Here is a 25,574-nt window from a genome sequence, read left to right as displayed (position 1 = left end):
AATGGAGGCCTCTGCTGGCCAAGGTACCTGTTCCACCCGGAGCACTAGGCTGATAAGGATTAGGACCGTCTAAAACCTTGGTTATACTAGATTACCGAGTTGTAGGTGGTGTTGTGTGGCTGAGTGTCAGAGAGAAAACAGCAAGAAAGTAGCCTGTGTCCTCTGTTTGCCATGAGCCTACAATGGTAGATAACAGTTGTAGAGGACATGCGTTCATATAAAAATATTTACTGTGTGCCCGCCACCTGGTAACATGTAACATATGTATGATCTATATATTTTAATAGGAATGGTGTCTTCTATGTATTTTTTGACAGCCATAGATATTAATCTGCAATTTGCTTCTTTTCTGCAACAATCTCTTCCAGAACTATGCTGTGTATAGATCTACCTTATTTTTCTTTTATTCTTAGTTTCAGGTTCACCTTATCGCTTACTGAGGCATATAGTATTGCAAGGTATGGACTATGCTATGCTTTGTTAGCCATTCCCCTATTGATGGACTTTCAGTTTGTTTCCAATTTTTCACTCCAGGCTTGGTGAAGTAAAACCGTCATTAATGTCATCAGAGTTTGGGGGCCTGCTTTTACTTATTTTTTTAGATTGTGAGATATACGAAGCATACCAAAAGACAATATAGAATGTGCACACAGTTTAAAGAACAATATAAATGCACATCGTGTACCTATGCTAGTTTAATAGGGCATGACCAGTATTGTGGAAGCCCCACCCTAAACTCACCCCCTTTACTTTTCTTTGAAGAAACCGGTGCCCTGACAGCTATTAAGCATTTCTTTGCTTTTCTGTTTTTCTAACATGTGACTATTCCTCAACAAGATATTTTGGGTTTTGCCTGCGTTTGACCTTTCTGAAAAGGAAACATACAGTTCGGTACACTTCTGTGGCTTGCTTTTTTTTGAGGTTCACCATCCTGGCTCCTTTGCAGAGCCTCCCTTTTCACTGCCGCATAGTAGGGCGACTACCCACCATTTACTTATCCCTATTCCTGTGTAAGATGCTGGGTTATAGGACCACATTTTCTCCTCTGCTTTCTCCTTGGGGCTGGAGAGGAGGTGGAGAGATTGCACTTTGAGATATCACTTTGGGCACATATGGTCCTTAGTAACTGGCATTCACCCAACTGCCACAGCCCCGTGGGCAAACCAGGAGGGTTGAGGCAACCACACCATGGAGGCCAGATAAAGAAACCCTAAAGCCACCCTTTGGCCTGATAAACTCAGGGAACTTGGCTGAGTCTCTGATTGGCATCATGCCTTCACCTCTCTTCTGGGCAGGTCGGGAGAGCCTGTTGTGCTAGTAGCTGCTGGAAATGGAGATATGTCAGCTTCTGGCCCGTTCTGGTTTTCTCAACTTTCCCTGTAGTCCTACTTCATAGTACTGTTTTGGTTATGACTTTGGGAAAACCAATTTTATGCTAGAACTTGTTCTCATCTCATCTGGGCTCCAATGACTGCTTATCTAATCCAGCAGTATATACTCTTGGTTCTGCTTTATCTACAGCTACATACATCATAGGTAGATAACATATATATATATATATATATATATATATATATACATATATATATATATATATATATATTCCCCCTTATCATCTCCACCTTTCCACCTTAGTCCAAGCCACCATGACACCCCATGTGAATTTTTGCAATATCCTCCTAAAAGCTCTCCCTGATAGCATCCCACCTACCCGAAACCTAACCGTATTCACTCTATTACCTTATAACAGCTAGAATAATCCTTTCAAAATGTAAGTCACATCGCTCCCCTACTCAAATCTTTCCAATCACGCTTTGAATAAAATCCAAACTCCTTACCCTTTGGCTCCCCAAGGCCCTAGAGGGCCACTACCAGGGACCGTGCCAAGGATACCTCAGGGCCTTTGCACTTGCTGTGCTCTCTATCTGGAAGGTTCTTCCCAAGGATCAGCACTGGGCTGGATGTTTCACTTCATTTAGGTGGAGAATCTGCAGTTCTTGTTCTCCCTGGCCTTGTGGAACCCACAGACACAGGAGCTGTGATAGAGTGGATCAGGCTTGGGGATCTGAACCTCCCTAGTTATTGCCGATGGCTTCACCTTTTCAGATCAGGTGGTCTAGGCCATTGCACGTGGGTGATAACTGTACCAGAGTGAAGAGAACTCCGGTGAGAAAGCACAAGTGTTATGACCTTTGCTAATCGTTTCAGTTAGAATGATTTTGGCAGCAAGTTATGACAGCTCAACTCCCAGTGGCTTAAGCCACAATGACAGTCACTCTTTATTCAACCAGAAGCCTAGGGCTAGCCATAGATTTGCTCCAGCAGCTCAGCAAAGGCGTCTAGGCTCTTCCTCCTTCCGCCCCGCCATCCTCTGTTTTCCTGTTTTCTTCAACCTTGTTTCTCAGGGTCATGAAGTATCTGCCACAGCTCCTGCAAAAGGACCTCGCTTATCAGGGGGATAACATTCCAGCCTCCCCCCTCCCCCCCCATACACACCCCTTCAGACTCATTGGCTAGAATTCGGTCTTATGAGTACCCTGGGCCAATCACTGGCAAAGAAGAAAAAGGAGCGCTGTGATTGCCTTAGACTTGTAGGTCTTTAAATTGAGGCGTATTGATCCCTGAGGGCTTATACAAAGAAATTTCCAAGGGGTGTGGGAGCCCAGATACTTTTTTTTCTAAAAACATTTTTAAAAATTAGTTTCAGGTGCACAAAACAATGTAATAGTTAGACATTTATCATTTATATTATATCCCTCACACAGTGACAGCTCCCCTATCCCCCATATTCTTTTAATGCACTTAATTTACAGATCGGCAACCTCATGTGTACTCAGTCCTTACAACTGCCAGAGAAATTACCTGTGCTCAATCGTCCCTCATCCACTTAACAATAACAGAGGCTTCCTTGGCACTCACCCCAGTTCTGACTATGGTGCCTTGCTCTGGGGTGAAAATAGCCACCAAGCACACCAAAGCCTCCTTAATAAGTACTCTGCCTTCTCCCATCTTTAAACTGTGGCTTGGACATTCCTCCCAAGGGTGAAGTTTGCCTTGGGTTGGAACGTTCTGGTTTCAGAACAACCAAAGCAGTGAACCTTACTGACACTGATTCTTTTAACTGCAACTGGAGTATTTTCCAATACTTCTAAATTTTTCAAGATACATTAAGGAACATCAACGAACACATTTTAAAAAGTGCAATTTCTTTCAGATTTCATGTTCCTGAATCAACAAAATCAATACAAATGTATTTTATTTAATTACATCAGGGCCCATTCATTCCAATGACAGCAAACAAATCCTCATTTTATTATAAAATGCTCAATTAAAAAAAATGTCCATGTAAGCCTATGATGAAACTTTTAGAAGTCAGTTTAGGATTCAGTCCCTTGGGTTGGGCATCGTCCTCCCAGGAGAGACTTCAAAGCTGGCACATTGTGGCAGTCCTAGTGGGTGGGTCACCAAGTGTCCACCCTGTTCTTTTCCAGCTCTCTCCCTAAGACAGACATTTCGGTGTTTTGTTTTTTTTTTTCCAGCGGCATCTTAGCATTGTGACATGTTTCTATGTGTATAAAGAAATATCACGATCTGAAAAGAGAGGAGACAAATGCGATTGATTCATAGTGTCAAAAGCATGTGGACTCTTCTGAGATAATCCTGGCTTCTATCTCCACTAGGGATACCACTCCTCATCTACACCGTCAGTTTGGGCATTTTGGGGAAAACTCCTTGCTATTTCCAAATACTCAAGCCTTTCCCATGAAACTGTTTTCAACACATTCCAGAGGACTCAATATGTTTGCATAATTTACTGTATTGGTTAATGGTCAACTGAACTAGAGCGAGAACTTTCAAACATGGAAAATGTAACTTAACACACACCACGGTGGGAGAAATACAAAGGAACATAGGGGGGCTTATCCATGGAGGAAATAGCAGGGCCAATTCCAAAGGAGTGAGGGGGAGGCCTGCATTCTGATGGAAGTGTAAGTCCACTTGGCCTGGCAAATTTCTATGCTATTTTAAAAAATTTTCAAAGCACCTGGAATAGGGTCGGGGAGCACAGGTCAGGAGTGTGGTGTATACACGGTATCAATCTGAATCCTTAAATCAAAAATAAGCAACAGGTGCAAGAGGAAGATGAGAATCACAGAGACCCAAGGGAGGTACAGACAACAGGCAGTTAGCATTCTTGGTCAAGAAGGGCCCTTCCAGCTCTGGTCCCATTTTAAATGGGAAGAACTTTCTTGAATCTCTTCCACTCCCCTGTCTCTGATCTTGTTAAGAAGGATAGGGGGCACTAAGGTGGGGCCTCCAAAGCCACCTCTGAAATCTCGTGTGTCTGGGACAGTGTTATAAAGGTAATGACCAAGTACCCGGTTATTGTGGCTGTAGCTTATCTTGCCCTTGGGTTCCCCAGTGCCTGGTGGGGTGGACTGAGCTGAAGCATGAACCAAGTGGCCGTCAGACGCATAACACCAGCCTTCCCCTGCTCCGTGAGAATTGGTCAACCCACTGGTCAAACTCTGGAATTCCATGCCCTTTGAGGGCAGGGTCCATGCTTTACACAGCGGAGTGCCCATTGCCTAGCTCACCGTAGGCACTCACTAGACATTTCTGAATGAATGAATGAATGAATGAATGCATGTTTCTTGAGCTCCTACTCTGAGGATCCTATGGTGAACCAGTTTGACAAGGATTTTACATCTGTGGAATTTGCATCCTTGTGTTAAAAGAAAGAACATAAATACATGACTCCCTCAGGAACGATTCTCCTTCTGCGTCGAGATGGATTCACAGCTTCACAAAGGTGGTAACTTAGAGACAAAGAACTAGGGCTGGACCCAGAATTTGGAGGTCAGGGGCGGGGGCTATTCTGGAAGTCATGTTTATAAAGGAAGCACCCTGTTTTGAGTTAGAATCTATGCTTTTTTTTTCCTTTTAAAAAAATTATTTGTTTTCAATTACAGTTGACAGTCAAAGGCTCTATGTTTATTTGTGGTGACTGGGGGATGGAAACTGTTTAAGTGGTGGGGGTGGGACAATGCTTCATAAAACCTCAATACTGCCCCAAAAAACTGTACTTGGGGGGAACTGTTTGGGTTGCTGTGAGAATACATTATGACAAGGAGTCATAATGAAAGAGTCATTATGAAAAGGTCCCTAGCACGGTGCCAATGTGCAGCTGAGCACAATAAATAAAGCCTCAAAATATATCCCAAATCGCATTTCCTCTCTATTTCCACAGCTACCCTCGTGTCCAGGCACCATCATCTCTTGCAATGCCATCATCACCGGCCTCCCTAACTTGTACTTTTGCTCCCTGCAGAGTATTCTCAATTCAGCAATCAGCGGCATTACTGTTAACAGTTCTAGTCAGAGCACACCCCTCTCCTGCTCCACACCTTCCAATGGTCTCACCCCACCCAGGGTAAAGCCACCGTCTTCAGTGGTCTCCAGCACCCACCTGTGCTACCCCGGTCTCTGAAGTCAAAGACACTGGCTTCCTTGCGTAGTTCTCTAACCACGTCCAACACTCTCCTGCCTCAGGGTCTTCGCATCTGCTGTTCCCTCTGCCTGGAAACGTTCCCCTCAGATACTGAATAGCTCACTCCTGTCGCCTTCTTCAGGTCATTGGTGGAAGTCATCTTTTCAATGAGACCTTCCCTGACAACCCTATTTAAATGGAAACACTCCTCCTCCCACAATACCTACCCTTCCTCTGGTTTATGTCTTTCCACAGCGCTTAGCATCTTTTATTGTACGAATGATATTATGCGTATTCCTCTACTATATAATGATACTCACTGGTACACTGCGTACGCCTTGCACTATGGATGACACGTGCGATGTGTTTACCTGCTCATCGTCTGTCTCCCCTCCGCCCCACGCCTGCCCCTCTCCGTTTACCTCCTGCCGGCAGGGCAGGACTTTGACTTTGCTCACTGCTGTTTCGGCGACGCCACGCGCAGAGCCTGGTACCCAGGAGGCGTCCAGTAAATATCTGCAGTGACAACAAATCAAGAGCGAAGGAACGCACACAGGAAGGAGCCAGCGGCCGCTGGCCCCCGCTTCCCGGGCCGCCTTGCGCCCCCGCAGCTCCAGGTGAGAGCGGAAAGCGCGGGCCCAACGCGCCTGCGTGGCCCCCCCGCCGCGCTAGCGGGCTCCGCGTCCCGGACGCGCGGGGCCGGCCCCCGCACTCCTTTGCGAGGCGCGTCGCCGCGGAGGGTTATCCGCGGGGGGCGGGGCCTTCGGTGGGCGGGGCCGGGGCGGGGCCGGCGGGGCGGGGCTCCCGGGTGTCTTAACGGGGGCGGCCTCACCTCGTTCAGTCGCGCTCCCTGCCCGCTCGCGTCCCGGGCCTGCTCGGCGCCCCCGGCCGTCGCCACCCGCCCCTGCCGGTTCCGGTCCCCGCGTCGTTCCCGCCGCAGCCATGTCCAAGGAGCCGCGGGCCGGGCAGGGGGAGATCCTGGAGTGCCAGGTGATGTGGGAGCCTGACAGCAAGAGGAACACGTTGATGGACCGCTTCCGGGCGGCCGTGGGCGCCGCCTGCGGCCTGGCGCTGGGTGAGTGCGCACGTGGCCCGGGCCCCCAGGTCACCTCCCGCGGAGTCCGAGGGGCCACCTGGCGCAGCGGCCCTCCTGCTGGGGACCGGGACGCGCCCTTTTCCTGGGCGTTTCGGTTAGGGCCCCTCCCGAAGTCGTTTGACTCTGACGGGGGTTGGAGGCGCCATTGGATTGGGGGCCCCCCTCCAGGGGCTGGGGGCTTCTGCCCCCTTTGGCTCTGCGGGGCGTCACCTCCTCTGCTTTCAGGCTGCTGGACTGCTCGTGACCGCAGCATCTCCCGGCATGTGGGGCGCCCTCTCCCTGGCAGGGTCCCCCCTCTGGTCTTGGAACCCCTGTGCACTGAGCCTTGCTCAGGAGGTGCCTGCTTGTGAGGTGACCTGGTCCCGGAGTCTTGCAGCCCAGCCTGGGGGCCTTCCTCGCGGACCCAGGGCCTGTCTGACTTCCAGCTCTCCTCCTCTGTTTGTGGGAGTCACTTGCCAGCCAGTGGAACCTTGTGCTGTCCCCTCTTAGCCCCCTCCACCCCCTGCCACCCGGCCGATCCTGCTAGAAGGCCAGCATGGAATTCCAGGTGCCTAGGAGGAGGACAGTGAGGTGGCAGCCTTCCCCTGCGGTTGGGGTCCCGTCATCCCCGCCCCAAGCAGAATCTAGTCAGGGGCCCTCAGCAACCACCTGGCTGGCTGTGAGCTGGGCAGAGGAGGCCCCTTTCCTGGGTGAGAAGTGCTTGCTTGTGTGTTCCTCCAGCTCTAGCTGGCTTGTCCAACTACTTCCTGGACCTCCCCACTCAGGAATTTTCAACTCCTGTGGCTTTTCCTCTCCTCTCACCCCTCAGCTCGCTACAGCGACTCCTGAGATTCTGTTGGTGGCATCACTGGCCTCAGTCGGCCTCACAGAAATGGTGGCCTGTCATCTGGCTTGCACAGGGTGTCGCTCCCTCAGCAGCACGGCCCTCCTACAACCCCTCTCTCCCCAGTGCCAGCACCTCTCCTGGCTCTCTTCCCTGAACACTGGTTAGTCTTCCTGCTTCCTGCTTTTCCTCCCGCCCTCCTTGAGTATACCCTGCTGGCTCTCCCAGAGCAGTCTTGATGCACAGGTTTGACCTGGTCACTCCTGGGCTCAGATGCTCACAGTGGCTCCTTGTGGACCATGAAATTGCATATGGGTGCCACCTGGCAACTTGCAGGCCCTCCCCAGCATGGTGATGTCAGAGCTCCCACCGAGCCCCTTTCCTGGGCTCACCCAGCTCTCTCCCTCTTCCTCCTTCTGCTCACTAGAGAAGGAGCAGCCTGGAGACAGAGGGTCTTATTACTCTCTAGTTGGTAAGGTAACGTGTGTGTGTAGCACTGGAGGAGAACAGACTTGATTTCCAAGAAGAGCCCAGAGTGGGACCACATTCTCCCATGTTACCTTGCCTTGGTTCCGTCCTCTTTCCTTTGTCAGCAATGATATGACACTGTTCTCCTGGTGCTTCTCTAGCCCTGATGCTTTACAGAATTATTTCACAGGAGGGCAGCCTGTCAGGTGGGTAGACCGATCTGTAATCTGACCACTACCTGGATTTTGAACTGGCTCTACTCTTACTAGCTGTGTGATCAGGAGGAAGTCACCGGATCTCCCCAAGCCTCAGTTTCCCCATCTGTAAAATGAGCCACCTATGTCACTGGATGGCTGTGGGTGACAGGAGGCGATCAGGCCCAGTGTGCACCTGCCCCTGGTCTGTAGGGGTTGCTGAGTAAGTACCAGCAAGCGCTGGTTGTCGCCAGTCTGCCTGCCAAACTCCTTTCTGTCCTTCAAGGCATGTCGATTGATGGCTCGTCAATCCTGTTGGACCAGCAGACTTCGCTGGGGTGGCTCATACACTGGGAGACTGTAGGAAAGGCGAGACTTGCAGCTTCTTGGGAACCGAAAAGCCTGCGAGGCCGGGTCTATGTGCCCACATGGTGGCTATTGGCTGGGCCGAGTGGGTCAGGGGTGGGGGGGCGTTTAGAGCTTGGTCTTTGGCTCCTCCTTCTCTTCCACTCCTGATGGGTACCCCACCTGCTTCCCTCCTTTCTGCAGGCCTGGCCCTGGACGTTTGAAGCTTTGCTTTACGATCCAGCTCAAATGCTGCCTTCTCTTTGGTCATTCTCTTTGACCATTTTGTCCTGTCTTCTGCTCTCCAAGAGCATGTAATTTTGACTTGCATCTGCCTTGCCTTTTCACTTATTTGTGAGCATTCTTACTGTGTAAAGCCAGCACCCTGGAACCCGTACAGACTGTGTGGTCAGTGTACAGTACTGAGCCATGCTGTTGACCGGATGTGCAGAGACAGGAAGGCACACATCCTCACCGGCCGCCTCAGCCTGGCTCCTGCCTGAGGGTGGGTGGACGGGGGGTCCCGGTTCCCCAGCCTGGCCCCTCATATCAAGAGGGGCAGGCCCTTGGTGGAGTTCCAGATTCTTCTTTCCACCAACAGGGCCATACGTCGGTTGGTCCTTGTCACTGCTCCCAGCAGAGCTCACTGAGGACCCCCTGCAGACCCCGCCCATATATGCTTGTGATGTGGGGCCTCTTCTGTAGGGCTCCAGGGGACATGCCACGTGGACCTACCCTCAGTTTTAGGGCAGTGACACTGTTTTATGGTATACATTCTTAGGAAACACCGTGTCACATGTCTTTCTGTACACTACAAGCTGCACGTCACCTCTGTGGGCAAGCAGCTGGGATGGAGTGCCAGCCCAGGGACGGCTGGGACCCTAGCCTCAAATAGCGCACGTGTGGTTGGGGGGAGAAAGCAGATATAGCCTCATGACGATGTGTCGGTGCTGAGCGTGTGTCTTCCTTCCAGTCCTTCACGGCACCCTGAGTCTATTCGGGTGCTTTTAAAAGCACTGACAAAATCCTGAGCTGAGATTTGAAGGTGGAGGCTGGTCAGAATTCTCATAGGTGGAGAGGAAGATGGGGGTCAATGGAAAGCAGGGTAGCAAACGCAGATGCTCGCAGGGCCCAGGCAGGTGACAGAGATATTAATAACAGTTGATATTCAGTGAGCGCTTTCTGTACGCCTGGCCCCATTCGGGCACTTTACGGGTATTAATTAACTTATTCCATAGTGATGGCCCTGGAGGTGCTGCTGTTACCCCGTTTCCCAGCTCAGAAAACAAGCTCAGAGTCTTGGCTGATGTCTTGCAGCTGGGAGTGCTGGAGCTGTAGTCTGTTTCTAGAATCAATGCCCTCAGCCACTGTATTAGGTTTCCTCTTGCATGTGGGTGAAGGGCTGGGCTGGGCAGCTGGTACCCCACTCTAGCCAATTGTCACTATGTGATGTAACAGTGCATTAGTTATCTATTGTGCAGGACAAATCACCCCAAGACTTAGCGACTTCAAACAGCAGTAAATGTGGTGTACCCCTCAGGCATCTGGGAGAGGCTTGGCTCGGGGCTCCTGGCTGTGGGTCTGCGGGGCTGCCGCCTGCCATCTGAGAGCCTGATGGGCTGGAGAAGCTAGGCGGCTCCCTCACCTGGCAGTATGTCAATGCTGGCTGTGGGCAGGGGACTTCTGTTTCCTGCCACCTGGGACTACTTGAGTGTCCTCGTGACATGGCCACTGGCTTCTCACAGAGCAAATGATCCAGGAGAGTGAGGCAGAAACTGCCGTGTCTTTTAGGATCGAGCCTCACTAGTCACGAGTACTCATTTCCCTAACATCTAGTCGGTTACACAGACCAGCCCTGCTCAGTTTGGGGAGGGGACAGCACAGGGACCTAAATGCCAGGAGGTGACACTCACTGGCTGGCTACCCCAGCCAGATAGTCTGTTTTCTTAGGAAAAGCCAGAAATCCCGATTTTCATTTGAAACCCATGATTTTCACATTGGCAGCGAGTTCAGGATCTTTACGAACACTGGAAACCGAACCACACGTGCCCGTATCCGTCGTCTGGGCTCCTGGGTGGTGGCCTCTGAGCAGTGGAGGTGGGGTGTGTCAGCAGAAGCCTGAAGAATTGTGTCTGACCACGCGTCCGGGTTGTTCACGGGGGAGACGTCCTGCTCAGAGTCCATCTACTGCCATCCTCTCGGACCCTTGTGACGTTAAGATGCTGTCGTGGCCACTCGTCCCCCCACGGGCAGGCTGGTGATGATGTGCTTTGTGATGGGCTTTTGAGACCTTCAGCGGAGGCCTGCATTTCACAGCCCCTGTCGTGTATCAGTTAGGAGGGGATTTTGGTGCTGGAACTGTTTGTAGTTTGTGAGGACCAAGGAGATGTGAAAAGAAAAGACAGAGAGAGAGGAGCCTGGGGCCTGTTTGTCTCGTGAGTTTCCCACAGAGGCTCCTTCACCCAGACGCCCCGGGCCCGGCGCTGACCTCCTTCTGGACTAAGAACACCGCATGCTCGTGCTGATCAACCCTATATCCCAGTCTCCATGTCTTGGCTTATCATATTTTGTCATACAGCCTGTCACGCGTCACACTCCTGCAAAACAGCAGAATGGTAGCACATTCCAGCACTTTCTGCCAAGCACTGTCCTTAGTGCTTTATGTGTTTTGACTCATTCACCCCTCACAGTGATAAGTACCATTATCTTCCTTTTATGGAGGAAGAGACTGAGGCCCAGAGAAAGTTAATTACTTGTCTGAGATCATCCGGGTAGAGTGGCAGGGTCTGAACCCGCACAGTCGACTTTGGAGCCAGTGCTCTGATAGCAACGTGCTCTGTTGATTCTCACCACTGTCCTTTAAAGGAGCCACTGTTGTCCCCATTTTATAGATGAGAATGCTGAGGCTCAGAGAGGTAAAGCACTTGCCCAAGGTCATTGTCTAGTAAGTGGCAGAGCTGAGATGGTAATGTAGGTCACCCAGACTAGCCCTGGAGCACAGGGCTAACTCTGCATGGTCATGGAAAGATCTAGCCAATTTCCAGGTGATACATGAGGGAAACTGAGTCCCAGAGGGGCAAAGTGGCCTGCCTGAAGTCCTCCAGCCTGGTCTCTAGAGTCAGGGCTGGCCCCGGCTTTCCAGACGCACTGTCCCCGTGTGCTTCGTTGATCTGGTCTGTGGCCCCTGGATTGAGTAGATGGGGTGGAGCTGCAGCGAAGTTCTCGTGTGGGCCTTGGAGGAAGTGCAGCCATCATTACTATGAACCTCATTCTCTTTCTTTCTTGGGCTCAGAGCCCTAAACACTCAGTCTGCTGATCTCAGCTGTGTGACCTCTGGGCCGAATGTCCCCATTTCATCCAGGTTGATCCTTCTCTGTCCCTGCGGTGGACCCGCGCACTCCAACTCTCTACCTGGGCACCTGGCTTTGTTCCAGTGTCCTAACCTGCCCTTTCTGCCGGAGCCAGCCTGCCTCCTCCCGTAGCTCACCCCGGCTCAGCAGTCACTCTCCTCCTCAGGCTTCTGAGTCCAGCATGATTGGGGACAACTACTGGGGGCCACAGTGAGCAGTGACACCACTAAAGGGCAGGGATCATTGTGTCTCTTCCTCTGTGTACCCACCCCGGCCCCCAGAGTTGGGAACAGTGAGGATGGTTAAATGTGCAGTGAGAGAATTCAGCTCAGCCATTGTATTATGTCTTTGCCGTTCCTGACACCCTATTGGCCATCTCCCTGCTCTTATCCTATGTGGTGCACCAGCATATCAATGGATATCCTATTGAAATATACTGAGATTGGAAAGGTCCCAAGGGGGACGGGACTTTCCCAAGTTCCCAGGATTAGAGCCTGCTGTGAAGCGAGCTTCCATTTATGTCAAAGTGGGAAAGAGGGATGGATTTACTCACACGTAAAATCTCTGGGAAGACACAAAGAAATCTCCAGGCAAGAAAAGTTAAATGGTTGTAGGGCAAGAAGGAGGGAGACTTTTTTTTTTTTTAACCATATTGTCTTTTATACTTTTGTAATTTTGAGTCATGTGAATGTATTACTTACAGATCAAAATATATAAATAATTTCCCAGACTCCCCAAGATGTTGTTACTGGCATGTGAAGTCACCAATGAGCTTCTAGTTTTGAACTGGGTTTTCAAATCTCTTGCCAATAGGTTTCCCGAGTTCGTATGGTATAATAATAGCCAACTTAACGTAGTTCTGATTGTGTGCAGGCCCCATTTTAAGCATTTGATACACGTGTACTCATTTAAACTCTCACAGGAGCCCTAGAAGAAGGGTTACCATTCACCATCTCCATTGTACAGATGGGGAAACTAATAAATAGCCAAGTCAGGATTTGAACCCTTGCGGCTCCAGAGTCCTTCTTCTTAGGGATGCTGGTTAAGATGTAAAACCGCTGCCTCATTGCTTTTGTTCCTTTGGGGGACTAGGGGTAGTGGGTGTGCTTCAGTAAAAATTAAGATACTCCCCACCCCCAAGACCATTTCTCATCAGATGCCTTTGAACCATTCAGACACACTCGTAATTCCTCAGGTGTGTCCATCTTATTATTGAACCGCTAAGACTTTCCTTCTAAGATTTATCCGAGCTATGTGCCATTTTATTTTCAGAAAATTACGATGACTTGTACCATTGGTCAGTTGAGTCATATTCAGACTTCTGGGCACAGTTCTGGAAATTCAGTGGAATTGTCTGCTCACGCATGTATGATGAGGTAAGTAGAGATTTTGGTGATGTATTATATTTTTTATGGTTATGTTCCAAAATGAAGTGTTAGTTTTGGGAATGTGGAATCATACCTTCTTTTAAAATCTCTTTTAAAACCTCTTCTATTAAGACCTCAGTGGGGGAAAGTCATTGCCCTAGAGATTTGGCAGAACACTGTGTTGGGGTCACAGCTCCATGCAGACAGACCCTGCTACCTCTGTGCCCTCTGATGGTGGGACTCAGGCCCAGTCCTGGGACCCTGACGATCCCAAGTGGTCGGGCTTCATTTTATTTAAAACTTTAAAAATTGTGGTAAAATATACATAACATAAAATTTACCATCTCAACCACATTAAAGTGTGTAGTTGTGATGTTGTGTACATTCAGATTTTTTTTTTTAAAGATTTTGTTGGGGAAGACGAATAGGACTTTATTGGGGAACAGTGTGTATTTCCGGAACTTTTTATTGGCGGACAGTGTTTTTCCCAGGACCCATCAGCTCCATCTAAGTCAAGCTGTCCTTTCAGTCTTAGTTGTGGAGGGCGCAGCTCAGCTCCAAGTCCAGTCGCCATTGTTAGTTGCAGGGGGCGCAGCCCACCATCCCTTGTGGGAGTTGAACCTGCAACCTTGTGGTTGAAAGCTCATGCTCTAACCAACTGAGCCACCCATCCGCCCCCAGGTTGTTTTTTAAACAGTTTCATTTTTTTTCAACTTTTATTTATTTATTTATTTTTAAGTATGTAATTGTGTTGCATTTTTTTTGCCCTTCTTCCACCTACCTCTCTGCCCCCTCCAGTTCAAGCCATTGTTTCTCAGTCTAGTTGTGTAGGACACAGCTCCCTGGCCCATGCTGGTGTTGTGAGCTTTGTGCTCCCCTGGCTGAGGCAGTTGGTAGTGGTCGTCGGCTCACAGCCGCTCACGGCAACTCTTGCTGGCTGCTGGCCACGCACGCTGGCTGCTGACCACTCCTGGCAGCACACGGCAGCCCTTGGCAGCTCATGGCAGCCCGTGGCAGCTCACTCCGAGCTCTGGCTGCTCATGGCAGCCCAGGGAGAGCTGTTGTTCACAATCTTAGCTGTAGATTCCATGTGGGAATCGAACCAGTGACCTCGGTGTGAGGAGCACAGCGCTCCAACCTCCTGAGCCAGCGGGCCGGCCCTCATTATTTTTTTAACCTGGATTTTAGAGATTTTTTTTTCCAACTCCTTATGTTGTAAATCAATAAATATCTGGGAAAGGGAGTCCTATTATTCAAAGTATAATTTATTGTGGTTTTGGTTTGATGATGGGATGAACCATTCTTAAGCTACATCTATAGGAACTTGGGGAAGAAAATCAAGTTTCTAGCCCTTGAGAAAAGAGGCCGAGGTCAAACTTCTGGAAACTGTGGGGGCGCAGGGGGGTCCTGGAGCTTGATCTTCTGGTTTTCAGTGTGTCTGGTCTGAGCCTAGGACGTTGGGCAGGCACCACATCTGTCTTACTTACTTTCCGTCTTCAGCATCTCTCATAAATTAGGTGCTTAATATTTGTTGAAAAAGAAATGAGTGGGGATGGTGTTTCCCCTTGACATTAATTTTTTTAACTTTATTGAGGAATGGTTGACACGTATAATTTATTGTCTGCATTTCAAGTGTACAACATGATGATTTGATATGTGTGCTTTGTGGAATTAAACATCCATCACCTCACATTGTTAAGGCTTTTCCTTTGTCTGTGTGTGTGATGAGACCGCTTCAGATCCACTCTCAGTAACTTTCAGACATACAATACCAGAGTGTGAACCATAGGGCATTCGTTTCTGTTTTCAGTTTCACGCCTTCCGGCCAGTTCAGTGTTCTGTCTATGAAATGAGAGCATGATGCTTTGGGCTTCCGGGGACATGGGGTCACGGTTACTTGTTTGTGGTGTAGATCTCACGTATGTGCGTGTCTTGCTCTGCTGTCATTCTCCATAGGTTGTGGACACATCGAAAGGGGTTGCAGATGTCCCCGAGTGGTTCAAAGGCAGCCGTCTGAACTACGCTGAAAACCTGCTTCACAAAGAGAACGACAGAACTGCCCTCTATGTTGCACGTGAGTGCTGATATCGTGTTTCCCCGAAAATAAGACCTACGCAGACAATCAGCTCTAATGCATCTTCTGGAGCAAAAATTAATATAAGACCTGGCATTATATTAAGTTATATTATATTGTATTATATACGACCTGGTCTCATATTATACTAAAATAAGACTGAGTCTTGTATTACTTTTTGCTCCAAAAGACGCATTAGAGCTGATTGTCTGGCTAGGTCTTATTTTCGGGGAAACACGGTAACTGCGCCCCTTTCCTTGTCCCTGTTCCGGATGCCACTTCCACACTGGGCCACGTGTTTGGAGAGGCACCCGAGCACTGGTCAACTGCAGTGTATGATTTTCAAACAGTATCTTGACACCTTCCTCTTTTTTAAAATTTTGGTCAGAAACACATAACGTTAAAGTTGCCATCTTAATCATGTTTAGGTATATGGCAGTGTCAGGTAGATTCACACTGTTGTGTAGCAGATCACTAGAACTTTTCCATCTCGCAGCACTGAAACTCTGTACCCACTAAATGCTAGTTCCCCTCCTCCTGTTTCTGTGATTGTGACAACTTTTACGATACTTCCTGTGCTTGGAGTCACATACTATTTGTCTTTTTTGCGACTGGCTTATTTCACTCAGCATGAAGGCCTTATGGTTCACCCATGTTGTAGCCTGTGTCAGAATTTCCTTCTTTTTCAAGGCAGCATACTATTCCATTATATGTATATGTCACATTTTCTTTACCCATTTATCTGCTGATGGACACTTGGGTTGCTGCTACCTCTTGGCTATTGTGAATAACGCTGCTATGAACATGGGTTTGCTAATATCTCTTTGAAATCCTACTTTGAATTCTTTTGGACACATACGCAGAAGTGGCTGATGTATACTACATATTGCAATTGCTGCATATATGCATTTACTGCATATATCCATGCACAGAGATCGTACCGCTATCTTTGGCACAGCTGAGGTTTTACATCTGAAATCCTTGTGCAGCTTTGAAAATCATGGCCGTCCAGTCCCCACTGTGACTTCCTAGAGCATACTTTCCAGGGATGGGATCCAGGCTTGTGTATATTTTTAAAGCCCACAGTTGGTTCTCATGCGCATTCCACCGGCCTTGTCTGTATGTAATACAGTGGCTGTTCAGTATTATTTTGCTCCCTTCCTTTGTTCTCAGCCCTCATAGGATTTAGGCTGAGTGTATAAGTAGCCTTGGGACATTGTATAATACCAGTACTGCATCTCCCTTTTGCTCTTTTCCCCCACTTTCTTTTACCTCGCCCTCCCCCGCCCCCCGACTCCCGTTCAAGCCGTTGTCTCTCAGTCTAGTTGTGTAGGACACAGCTCCCTGGCCCATGCTGGTATGATGAGCCTTGCGCTCCCCCCACTGAGGCAGTTGGTCGCTGGTTGTCGGTTGGCCATTCACAGCAGCCTACGGCAGCACACAGCAGCTCACGCTCGCTGCCGACCACTCATGCTGGCCACCAGCCGCTCATGGCAGCCCACGCCAACTTCCGGTTGCTCCCAGCAGCCCAGCTCCAGGGAGAGCTGTTGTTCACAATCTTAGCTGTACACGGCGCAGCTCACTGGCCCTCCTCCTTGCTCTTTAAGGAGACATTTTCTTCATCCATCCATCCATCCACCCATCCGTCCACCCATCCACTTGTTCCTCAGCTTTGTATCAAACGCCTCCTCCGTGTGAGTAGAGCAGGGCAGACGTGTTCCCTGCTCTCATGGGGCTGATGTTCTAGTGGGGGAAACAATAAATAAGAAAACCCAGACGGCTCTGAGTGCTGCGAAGAGCAAAGCACCGTGATGGGAAAGAAGTGACTGCTCGGGGAGTGGCGCTCTTTCCGAGGCGGCTGCCAGGGCTGCCTGTTTGGAAGAGGCGAGATTTGAGCAGAACTTAAATAAGGTGAGGGTGTCATGTGAGGTGGGGGGGGACCGTTGCTGGTATGCGGAGCAGGCAAGGCCCTGAGCCAGAGCAAGCCCTGGGGAGTGGGCAACAGTCAGAGAGGCGCGTGGCTGTGGGGACAGGCGATGAGGTCAGCAGGCCGGCGGGGGCCCGAAAGGCACAGGCGGGCGTTTGGAGCTGTGTGAGGGCAGTGGGCCGTCCTCAGGGGATTACGAGCAAGGGAGCCTTGGGGTCTGACTGACTCTGGCTGCGGGGAAGAGAATGGTAGAGAGTGTGTACTGGGAAAGGAGACAGCCTAACTTAGGAGTTTGTTGGGCACTCCATCTCTGGGTCCCCCAGGATCGCTCCTCTAACCTGGGGCTGGGATGGCTCATGTTTAAATTTCTGGGGACAGTCTAGGAGACTTGCGGGAAGTGCTTGGCGGGTTCAGTCTACGGAGGTGGAGAACAGGAGGAGGAGGAGGCTCTTTCTTCACTTGTGATCCAGTTCACATAACGCAAAATTCACCCCCTTCCAGTGTATAATTCAGTGGACTTTAGTTCATATGCTTACAAGGTTGTGCAGCGACCTCTAGCTAGTCCCAGAGCATTCCCATCACCCCCAAAGGAAACCCCCTTCCTATCAGCAGTCACTCTCCACTTCCCCCTCCCCCCTGCCCCTGTCTGCCTTTCATCTCTATAGGTTTGCCGGTTCTGGACATTTCACATAAATGGGATCATACAACATGTGGCCTTTTGTGTCTGGCTTCTTTCTCTTACTGTGGTGTTTTCAAGTTTCATCCATATCATAGCATTCCTTTTTATGTCTGAGTAACATTCCATTGTATGGAGAGACCATATTTTGTCCATAAGACACTCTTAATGGGCTGTGCTGTCCCAGGCACTGCGATGCTTTCGCAAACCTCGCTCTCGCTGTCTGTAATCCCGAAGAACCAGAATGCCCGGTCTCTCTCTTATCTTTTTCCCCTAATCTCTTTAAATACATGTGCACTGTTACCCAATGTCTCAGGCACTGCTTGAAGTGCTGGTTTCTCCTGTAAAATGGGAAAGGTCCAACGTGAATCTTCTTTAAAAAACAAGACAGAAACAAAATTAACTGAAAAAACAGCAATATACCTGATTGCTAGTCAGCCTTCTGGGTGGCTGGGTTGGGACTGAACTGTCCGTTCTCTCTGTCACACTGACATAGCGGGCGGAACCCAGCCCCTTTACCCTTACGCCTAGCGCTCTCCCAAGTGTGGGTGAAGGCAGTATGGTTATGATTGCGGGTGGGCTGTTTCTGTCTCACACTTCTCTCTCTGTGCCCTCTCTCCTCCCCACCCCATGGCCCCTCCCTTTAAAATATTTGAGCTCCTTCTTTTAAGGAGCTCCCCTCATCACATTTGCAGTGGGAATAAGTGCCCTCAAGCCAGGGAGCAAATTTACTTTACAAATGGATATCTTTCCTAAGCAGGGTCCTAAATTGGCTGGTTATCGGCTTGGGGACTTGAAAACTCACTGTGTTTCATTTTCTGCATGTGTTTCCGACTTGTTCCTTACTCTTCCAGCTCTGTGCAGGTGCTGACGGGGTTTCACTCTGTGCAGCCAGGCCTTCTCAGCAGAGCGCATCTTCCCCACGTGTAATTCTGTTTTTTTTTTTTTTTTTTTTTTTTTTTTTTTTTTTTTGTTGAGAGCCCACTGGCCCATGTGGGAATCGAACCGGCAGCCTTCAGAGTTAAGAGCATGGAGCTCTAACCGCCTGAGCCACCAGGCGCCACGTGTAATTCTGGGTGAGATCGCGAGGTGCCCGCTGAAAGGACCGTGTGTGTGCTGTTTTCACGCTCCAGCGAGTGGAACGGAAGGAGTATACATTAGCCCGTCAGTGTTTATGTTGTTAGAACAGCTGCCTGCACAGCACATTTTGTCTTTGAACAGTGGATTTCAGGTTACTGAGTATTTTCAAAGGACAGACAATTAACTGGGGTGGAACTGTGGGAGAGGTGATTACCCAGTGAGGTGAGGAAAGAATGGGCAGGCGTGTATAACTTTAAGCAAGGAGGAAAAGTCACATGTATACCAAGGGGAAATCAGCATGTTTATTTGCTTTGGAAAAGAGATACTTCATGTTGTAGAACTGAAAAGCAGTTAGCCATCAGCAATAAAATATTTGCATCGAAGCTAATGGGCAAAGGATTAGCCATCTTTTCTGTAGAAAGTAGACTCAAATAATTTTCCTACACCTTTGCAACATTAAATCTTTATTGTATTAGTTTTCTATTGTCCTGTAACAAATTACCTGCAAAACCATGGCTTAAAACAGTATACACTTATTATCTCACCGTTTATGTGGGTTACACATTCAGCAGTGGCTTAGCTGGGTGGTCCTGGCGTGGTGAGGTGTCTCGTAAAGCGGCAGTGAGGGTGTTGGCAGGGGCTGCAGTCGTCTGAAGGCTGCACTGGGGCCGGCAGATCCACATTCAAGACAGCCCATTCCTACGACTCTTTGCGCCTCAGTTTCTCCCCACGTGGTCCTCTCCATGGGCCGATTGCATGTCCTCACAACGTGGCCGCTGGTTCCCCCTGTGGGAGGCAAGTGGAAGCCGCAGTGTCTTTTATGACCAAGATTCAGAAGTCACTGTCATTTCCATAATATACTGTTGGCTATCCAGGGCCCCTTCAGTGTCAGAGGAGCCACGAGAGCATGAATACCAGGGGCAGGGGTCACGGGGTGCTGCTGTGGAGGCTGGCTGCCACACCGTCTTTCCCATTTTCGCCAATCTGTTAGGTAACAATTCATCTCACCACTTTACTTTAATGTACATTTCTTTGACAGTTAATGAGATTGATTATTTTATTTTTCTCACTTAGACATTTTTTGCAATGTTGAAGTTTTCTGCAGTGAGCTTTCATTATCTTTATAATCTGAAAAAACAAAGCTGGAATACTGTTCAGCAATAGAAAGGAATGAGTTACTGAAGCACAACAGCTTGGGTGACTCTGAAGGGCATTGCATTGAGTGGTAAAAGCTAATCTCAAAAGGCCCCCTCCTGGGATTGCATTTATATGACATTCTAGAAATGAGATTTTAGAGGTGGAGAAGAGAGAAGTGGTGCTAGGGGTTGGATTGATGGGGGTGGGGAGTGAACACAAAAGGGTAGTGGGAGGGGGATCTTGGTGGTGATGGGAATGTTCTGGGTCTTGGCTGTGGTGGTGGTTATAGGAAATATTATACAATGACAATGAACACATTGTATCAGTGTCAGTTTCCTGGCTTTGACATTGTACTAGAGTTCGGGGTTAAGGGTACAGGGAACTATCTATACTATCTTTTGTATTATCTTTGAACTTTATGGAAATCTGTCTACACCTATATCTATCTATCTAGATATCTATCTATCTATCTATCTACCTGTGTTTATTTTTTAACTTTTATTGAGGAATATTGGGGAACAGTGTGTTTTTCCAGGAACCATCAGCTCCAAGTCAAGTCATTGTTTTCAATCTAGTTGTGAAGCCAAGTCGTTTTCAGTCTAGTTGTGGAGGGCGCAGCTCACTGGCCCATGTGGGAATCGAACCAGCGACCTTGGTGTTATGAGCACTGCGCTCTAACCAACTGAGCTAACAGGACGCCCCTGGAAATCTGTAATTATATTCAAAGTGAAAAGTTAAAAAAAGCTCACACCCAAGACGAAAGGATTCTTCACCTAAGAAAAGCACTCCCAACAATAAAAAATTTTTAAGTGGCAAATTCTGTGAGTGCATTTCGCTGGCTAATTGTTACACAGACTTTCTTTTTGGTCAAGTTGAGTAAGCCTGCATGTTGTTTGTCTCCCTCACCTGTGTAACGTTTCCCTGGGCAGATACTCTTGACAAGTGTGAGTCTGCATTGCGTCTGACCCAGAGCCATTCTTTTTAGGGTGGTCTCCATACGACCTATCCTTTCTCTTTTCCAGGGGAAGGCAAAGAGGAAATTGTGAAGGTGACCTTTGAAGAGCTGCGGCAACAAGTGGCTTTGTTTGCAGCAGCAATGAGGAAAATGGGTGTGAAAAAAGGAGACCGGGTCGTTGGTAGGTATTTTGGGAGGTTGTCGTGGTTGGGACGGGAGGAGACCAAGGCAGAGGAAATGGCTTAGAAAGTTGGGACAACTTCTGAATAAGGTGGAGTCGTGTCATTACATACAGCCTTATAGGACTTGAACTATATTTTGCACAGCAGAAAATAACCAAGAGAGGAAGCTCATTGGTGTGGCCCGTGTAGGGCACCAGGCTCCCCGGCGTCATACCTATTTCAGTGCCTGGCATCGCCTTGGGCCAGGTGTGTGGGTTTGGACCAGGAGTCTCTCCTCCCTGACCTGGACTTTCTTCATCTTTAATCTAATTGGTGCGGCAGAGATAGGCTGAACTGGCTGCTTGTTGAGAGCGTTTTCTGGGCACACAAGTTATGAGCCCTGGCACTGCACTGGCTCCCAGAGTACACGGGGGCCAGTGATGGGGATGACAGCATCTGGTGACAGTTTCCTGTCCAGGTCGGGCTGAGGTTCTGAGTGTTGTGCTGCTGAGATCCGAGTTAAATGGGTCATTCCCAGATCAGAAATCAGGTTTCGTTCTTAAACCAAAGAGGAGGGCTTTTCTGTTCTCTGGCCAGACGACTTTACTCATGCCACTGACCACAGTGGCATATGATGGTGTCTGTCCCCTGCTCGCACGGCCCTCCGGGTGGACAGGAGGACCTGAAACCAGGTCGGCAGGCCCTACACGGGCACCCTTGCTCATCTTTCCTGCCTCCTGCCACACCCAGCCTCCATGTCCTGTCGACGTAACGTCACATCTGTAGAGAATTTTTATAAAAATGGACTTGAGCCAAAGAGAGGATACACCTGGAAGGAAAAGCTCAACAGACTGAGCCAAGTGCTTCCGGAGGGTAACAGTGTGCAGTGTATTTTTTGCATTTGAGATTAAGGAGGGACCATAAGTACGGAAGATCGGGGAGGTGGGAGGTGGGATGAGATAGTTACGGTTATGTGCCTTCCTAGAAGGAGGGGCCTGAAGGGGGGGTGGTCAGGCTTAGAAGGGGGGGTCTGAAAAGAGACGGTTCTAAAGGTGTCTTACCCTAGAGGCAGAAACAACGGACAGGGCTGGGTGGAGGCAAAGACAAGCCTTTTACTGAAGAAGTTATACTGGGCCTGGGGCCTGAGCGTGAGGACCCACCATGACCCGCCCAGCTCAGCTCACCTGTGAGGTTACTTTCCGTGGAGCCCTTCTTTCATCCTCATTTCCCCTCCTGCCCCTTTCCTCCTAAGAGCGTCCCACCAATCCTCTGTCTGGGACGCTGTAACATTCTAGACACGAGACCATTATCATGACCCATGTTGTAACGGCATTGGTCATTATCTGTTTGTTTTTGTGATTATTTGATTATTAGTGTCCTCCATTCAGCTCTGAACTGCACAAGGCCAGAGGCCAGGGGCCACGTCTGTCCAGCTCACACTGCTCAAGGGTAGATATTCATGAATTTGGGTCAGCTGACAGGCGAGGCCTGAGTTCCCTTAAAAAATTACAGCTGTATTGAAATATAATTCACAAGCCATGCTATTCACTCAATGAAGACGCACAAGTCTGCAGAATTGTGCACACCTCACCACGAGGCATTTTAGGACATTTTCACTACCCAAAGGAAACCCACACATTAGTAATCACGCCGCCATGGATTTGTCTCTTCTGGACATTTCCTGGAAACGGAATCATACAGTCTGTGGCGCCTGTGTCTGGCTTCTTTCACAATGTAGTCAGTTTACCCAGTTGTCACGTGTGTCCCCACAGCACTCCTTTTGTGGCCAGTCATATTCCACCGCATGGAGAGACCATGTTTTTTTGGTCCATCATCCATTTGTGGATGGGGGGTTGAGCTGAGTTTTAGTGCTGGGAAGGGTTGCCCTCGGGGAGCACAGAGGTCCAGGCTGGGGATGCTCTGGGCAAGTCCAGGATAGGATGGTGGGAACAGTGGTTTGGGTGGGGCTCTGACCACCGCCCTGTCATTCCGCGAGTGTTCTAGGTGTTTTATCCCCAGGCAGAGCTGCCCTTGGGCCATGGGCCATGGGGAGGCAGTGGGCTCAGCAACTCTTTTAACACCTTGTGGTAAACGTTCAGCTCAGGATGAGCCCAGAGGAGGGCCACTAGAGCCCCTAGGGTGGCTTCCGGGCTCAGCCTGCGAGGCTGGTCTTCCTCCTGACTGGTGTCCCCACTTCTTCCCCTGCCCCCACTGGGAGCCACAGGTGTCTGTGTCCTGCTCAGAACCCTCTGCTCGGCCCTCAGAGCCGCTGCCTCCCCGAGAGCCACCTTCCCTACCACCCGTCCTCCTTCCCCGAGCTCCCTCCGTAACTTTTATCATCGCCTGACGTAGTCTTATTTTCTCATCGTTTTGTTGTGCCTTTTTCTGCCCACTGCAGCTCAGCTCTGTGAGAGCAGGAATCCTCTGTTCCCTGGGTGTCCCAGGGCCTAAAACAATTCCCCTGAATGTTGGCTGTGCCTGAAACCGGATGATAGACATTATCTCTCGTGTGGGAGGGGAGACAAGGGCAGTCATGGCTGCAGAACCGGCCTGGGCAAAGATGGAAGCTAGTGAGGGCAGGGCCTGTGCAGGGCCAGCTGGGGCCACAGGGCTGAGTGCGTGTGGAATGTGGGGGGTGGGGCACCCCAGGACTCTGGTCCTGGAAGGAGCCGTTCAGGTCATCTTCAGCTGGTAAACTGAGGCCCGTGCCTTCTGCCCTGAGCACCCCCGCTCCCCGCTCCCTGCCCTTTACTTCTTTAGGTATCCCTTGTGAGTCATGATTTCCTACCAAGAGCAGCTCAGATGTTTTCCGTATTTTCTTTTCACTTTGACTTCTATAAAAAGTATAAAGGCTTATGTATGGACATGTTCTCTGCCCCAAAGAACTTGAGTTAATTTGGACATGGGCTGGTTTGTACGTGGGTGAGCAGGCACACATGAGATGGTGTGCGGCCCTGGTGATCAGGGCGCCAGCCTGCCCTCCTCCTGCCACCATGTAATGGGACCAGGGCCACAGGAACCAGTGTGGCCGCAGCGGGGGTGGCTGGACTTTGGCCTTGGGACCTCAGTGTTTGGTGTGGGTGTGCCTTTCCCAGGGGTACTTCAGAGTGTGTTTGCAAAGAGGGTGGCCTTATCACATGAGAACGAGTAAATGGGCTGGACCCAGTGTCAGCCCATTTCGGGTGACAACTGGCATTGGAGTTACTGCTCGCCATATGTTAGTTGATTAGAAAGGAATCGATAGTAGGGGACACACCAGGTTGCCCCGGTCTCCACACTCCGTGGAATGTTCTCCTGTGTAGCAGCGGGTTCACCCTAGTTTATTGAGGTCTCTGCTTAAACGTTTCCTCCTTAGAGGCCATCCCTGGAAAAATCCATCACCACTCTCTCCTTAAATGCTGCTTTATTTTCTTTGTTGTTCCTACTACCCACCTGACATCACAGGATTCTGTGTGTGTGTGTGTGTGTGTGTGTGTGTCCATCCTCCAATACTAGGACGGGCTTGTCTTCTGTTCACTGCATGTCTCAGCCTATACAGAGTGACTGGCATATAATAGGTGTATAATAAAGGTGTGGTGAATGAATGAATGAATGAATGAATGAATGAGAGCTGGGCTGATGATCAGAGCAGATACTTTTGTGGTTGGGACCTCGGTGTCTTCGGTTCCTCTTGGTTCGGTTTACTCTGTTCCCTTGTCAGGTCTAGAAAAGGAATTCGAAAGGTTCTCCAATTTTTTCATTCCCTCCCATTTTCATTTTTAAAAATCTCCTTTTGAAGCACACATTGCTGGGAGAAGGAGAAACAGAGAACAGGGTGTGTTGGGGAAAACGGTCGAGCCCCCTCTTGGCCATGGTGTCCTGGACTCTTCAAAATCAGGCTGGTACCTGGCAGCCTGCCCTCTTTGAGCGTCTCGGCTTGGACACCAGTTTCCCATAGTTAGTGGGACCAGACTGTATGTTTCTCTGAAGAGAGCCCTGGGGAATGATTCTGGAGGAGTCAGTGCATGGGGAGATGCTGAAAGGGCTTCAGAGGCGGAATGAAAGCTGCTCCTGCCTCAGTTTCTCGTGTCTGGTAAGTGGTCATCCGGCTGTTGGTCAGTCTCCACCAAGTCTGCTGGGTCCCATAGCTGCTCTGGGCAGTGAGTCCGCCCCGCCCTGGGGCAGTGGCACCATGGCGAAGCTTCAGTTTGTACTCCTCTCCGCAGCAAACATCGGGGCCTGCCATGTGCCAGGTGCTGGTGGAGCCCTGGGGACCGAGAGAGTGATGCATGAGCCCTGCCCCTTGGGATGCTGTGTCTGGGCAGGGCAGGGCCGCTGGGGAACCCCAAACACGGAAGTGCCGACGCTGTGGTCAAGTGGAGTGCAGAGCAGGGGGAGGAGGGGCAAGGGAGAGTGTCCCGGGGTCCTGGGTCCCAGAACCCATGGCTTGG

General features: G+C 49.7%; 1 protein-coding gene across 2 annotated transcripts in view; it reads left to right on the top strand.

Annotated features, from left to right (window-relative positions):
- Window positions 1–6,275: 6,275 nt before the first annotated feature.
- AACS (acetoacetyl-CoA synthetase) overlaps window positions 6,276–25,574 on the top strand; it is a 50,993-nt gene continuing 31,694 nt past the window's right edge. The window contains exons 1-4 of one of the 2 annotated variants that reach the window (XM_081037658.1): window positions 6,276–6,566; window positions 13,040–13,143; window positions 15,091–15,208; window positions 21,051–21,164. In XM_081037658.1, the coding sequence (XP_080893784.1) occupies window positions 6,434–6,566; window positions 13,040–13,143; window positions 15,091–15,208; window positions 21,051–21,164 (469 nt within the window). In that variant the 5' untranslated portion in view covers window positions 6,276–6,433. Of the gene's footprint in view, window positions 6,567–7,449; window positions 7,574–13,039; window positions 13,144–15,090; window positions 15,209–21,050; window positions 21,165–25,574 lie in introns of those variants that run through there. The other variant, XM_081037659.1, reaches the window with a different exon arrangement.

Source organism: Rhinolophus hipposideros (assembly GCF_964194185.1).
Source record: "Rhinolophus hipposideros genome assembly, chromosome: 24".
Taxonomy (NCBI): domain Eukaryota; kingdom Metazoa; phylum Chordata; class Mammalia; order Chiroptera; family Rhinolophidae; genus Rhinolophus; species Rhinolophus hipposideros.
The sequence above is the reverse complement of the archived record's forward strand: the minus strand, read 5'-3'. Positions and strand labels throughout refer to the sequence as shown.